This window comes from Aricia agestis, chromosome 14 (assembly GCF_905147365.1).
Source record: "Aricia agestis chromosome 14, ilAriAges1.1, whole genome shotgun sequence".
NCBI lineage: Eukaryota > Metazoa > Arthropoda > Insecta > Lepidoptera > Lycaenidae > Aricia > Aricia agestis.
Window position 1 is genome coordinate 11,077,802 of NC_056419.1, and position 2,866 is coordinate 11,080,667.

Below are 2,866 nucleotides of genomic sequence, written 5' to 3' on the forward strand. Positions count from 1 at the left end.
CACGACATATTCCCTTTCTTAATCTGCTACTTCATAATATTTCCTTTCGTAGAATGTCACCTTTCTATTGTGGTAATGTTAAAGCACACTGGAAATATAGAGGTATAATATCTAGCAAAAATAAAATGCAAACACGTTTTTTAGAGTATTGTATTTTTGATATAAAAATAAATATATACATTAAATCTATATTTTAACATTTATATTATTACCATCCGTGACCCGCAAGGCTGCCGTAGCCGAGGTGGGAGATCGCCGGAGCCGAATACGCCACTGGGGCATGGGCATAAGAGGCGACGGGGGCGGCGTAGGCAACAGGGGCGGCGTGCGAGTAGGACAGAGGGGCGGAGTAGGACAGAGATGGAGCGTAAGACACTGGGGCGGCGTAGCTTTTGACTACCGGAGCTACGGAATAGGAGACAGGGGCGATGGCTTTAACCACTGGGGCGTGGGCGGTGTGAGTCGAGTAGGACGAGATAGTGGACACAGCTGGGGCTGAGTACGCCACTGATGGGGCGTACGCAGGGGCGGCGTAGCTCTTGATCACGGGGGCGGCGTAGCTCTTGAGGACTGGAGCAGTGGCGTATGTAGCGATGGGCGCAGGGGCGTACGCTACGGGAGCGGCGGCGTAGGACCCGTATATCCCACCAGCACGAGCCGTCGCGAGAGCGCACAACAGAACTACCAACTGGAAAAAAATTTAATGTAATGTATATTATAAATGCGAAAGTCTATCTGTTGCCTCTTCTCGCTTATACGGCTGAAACAGTAATTTAGGAGAGAATTAGAGATACTTTGCGAGTAAGAGAGGACTGCCCTTTTGTTGCGAAAAAATATGTACCTACTCTTACCCCGTGATAATATTATATCAGCTATTTGACCGAGCTTTGCTCAGTATTCGATAAAACACGAATAAAATGACATTTTCTAAAAATGATTCCTAGCTAGATCGATTTATCGCCCCCGAAACCCCCTATATACTAAATTTCATGAAAATCGTTGGAGCCGATTGCGAGATTCCAATTATATATACCAATATAAATATAAATAAAAATATAAATAAATATATACAAGAATTGCTCGTTTAAAGATATAAGATAAATTTTGCTCATTTTCGACGTTACCTAATATGTAATAAAATATAAGCAAAGAGTTATAATACCTTATGAAATTATAAAATGCGAGGAGGGAATGGTAGTAAAATATTTTTTTCGTATTAAAAGGCCGTTGAAAGCATTAAGATAATGGGAAATATAAGCTTTACGAATTTAATGTAGACTGCTTAGTGCATCTGTTTTTCACCGAAGCTGCTTATTTAAAAATTTTAAACCTGATTTCACTATGGATTTAAATTATGGTAATAGTGATTTCAGTAATTTCAGTAGGTATCAGTGGCTGATTTTATAATATAAAAAAAAGACGGGTTGCACTCCGAGAGTGCCGGCAGAAGTGAAAACTTGATTATTAACGTTGTGCATTATTTTTTTTAACCCATTTTTTATGAAAATCGTTTTTTAAAAAAATCGATTTTTTTAATTAATCGAAACCCTTACAATCGATTAAATTTTTGATCCATTTATTATGAGAATCGTTTTTTAAAAAATCGATTTTTTAATTAATTGAAACCCAGGTTACATTTTTTTTAAACCCATTTTTTATGAAAATCAATTTTTAAAAAAATCATGTTTTTTAATTATTCGAAACCCTTACAATCGATTAAATTTTTAACCCATTTTTTATGAAAATCGATTTAAAAAAAATCGATTAATTTAATTAATCGAAACTCGTAACGATTAAAAAATATCGACAATCGAAAAAAAAACAATCGATTGTTCGATTAATCGATTTCGATGTTACAATTACACTACTCTCCAACCGTCCGGTTTTTCGATCACCACGAGAATCTGACGCGAGTTTCACAGTTTTTATCCATCCCACAAAAGTGCTCAACGCCGCTAAAGAAGTTTTCACTTCAAAAATTAAACGAATTCAAACCACAGGTGTCATATTGCCCAAGTAGGTGCGTAGGGAACAAATCTTTCTTGTTATATAGGTAGTTAAAAGCCTGCATTGTTTTAAACAAACTTAGAAACTATATACATATTTTTTCCCACGCAGGAATCGAACCCAACATCACCAAGTCGAGAGCCAAGCTCTAAACCACTCAAAGGCATTTCTTTATTATACAACCATAACATACAAACCACGAGATATCAAAAAAACATTAATTAAAAAATGCTCTATAAGTGCTAAATTTTTTTTTGCTTTTTAGAGATTACCTAGTCGGTGTTTAGTCTTTTCTGACTGTCGTGATTTTAAAATATAAGTTGATGTAGAAATAAAACCGTACCTTAGCTGCCATTTTACTGAATCCGTTAGAACTAACTGATACAGTTAAGCACAAACCTTCGTTTATATAGCGTCTAACCCCAGTCATTGACATTGTGCTAGCGCTAACATAATTACGTGCAATCAGCCAGCATAGAATATGGGTTTTTATTGTAAGTATGATTCAAATTAATAAAAAATACTAATGTGCCTAGTGGAAACATTAAATAGCTTAAGTCTTTCAACTTCTGCTTGAGACAATTTTGGGTTTCATAAAATCAAGATTTTGTCTGTGTGACACACCTTTAAATTCGATCAAAATTTATTTAACGTTTTTTTTTAAATAAGGGGTAAACGAGTAAACGGGTCACCCGATCCAAAGCATGGACCCATGGACATTCGCAACATCAGAAGAGCTGCAGATGCGTTGCCAGCCTTTTAAGAGGGAATAGGGTAATAACTCTGAACGCTGAACCGATTCTTCTGAAATTTGGCATAGAGATACTTTGAGTCCCGAGAAAGGACAGAATACTTTGTA

The 2,866-nt window shown here is 36.6% G+C and overlaps 1 protein-coding gene across 1 annotated transcript; it reads right to left on the reverse strand.

The window, feature by feature from the left end:
* Positions 1–203: 203 nt before the first annotated feature.
* Positions 204–2,371, reverse strand: LOC121733941 (cuticle protein 12.5-like). Its single transcript, XM_042124345.1, has 2 exons — positions 2,351–2,371; positions 204–688 (listed from the first exon to the last, which is right to left on the reverse strand). The coding sequence occupies exons 1-2, from the start codon at positions 2,360–2,362 to the stop codon at positions 209–211; spliced, it is 492 nt and encodes a 163-aa protein (XP_041980279.1). The 5' UTR covers positions 2,363–2,371; the 3' UTR covers positions 204–208.
* Positions 2,372–2,866: the final 495 nt, after the last annotated feature.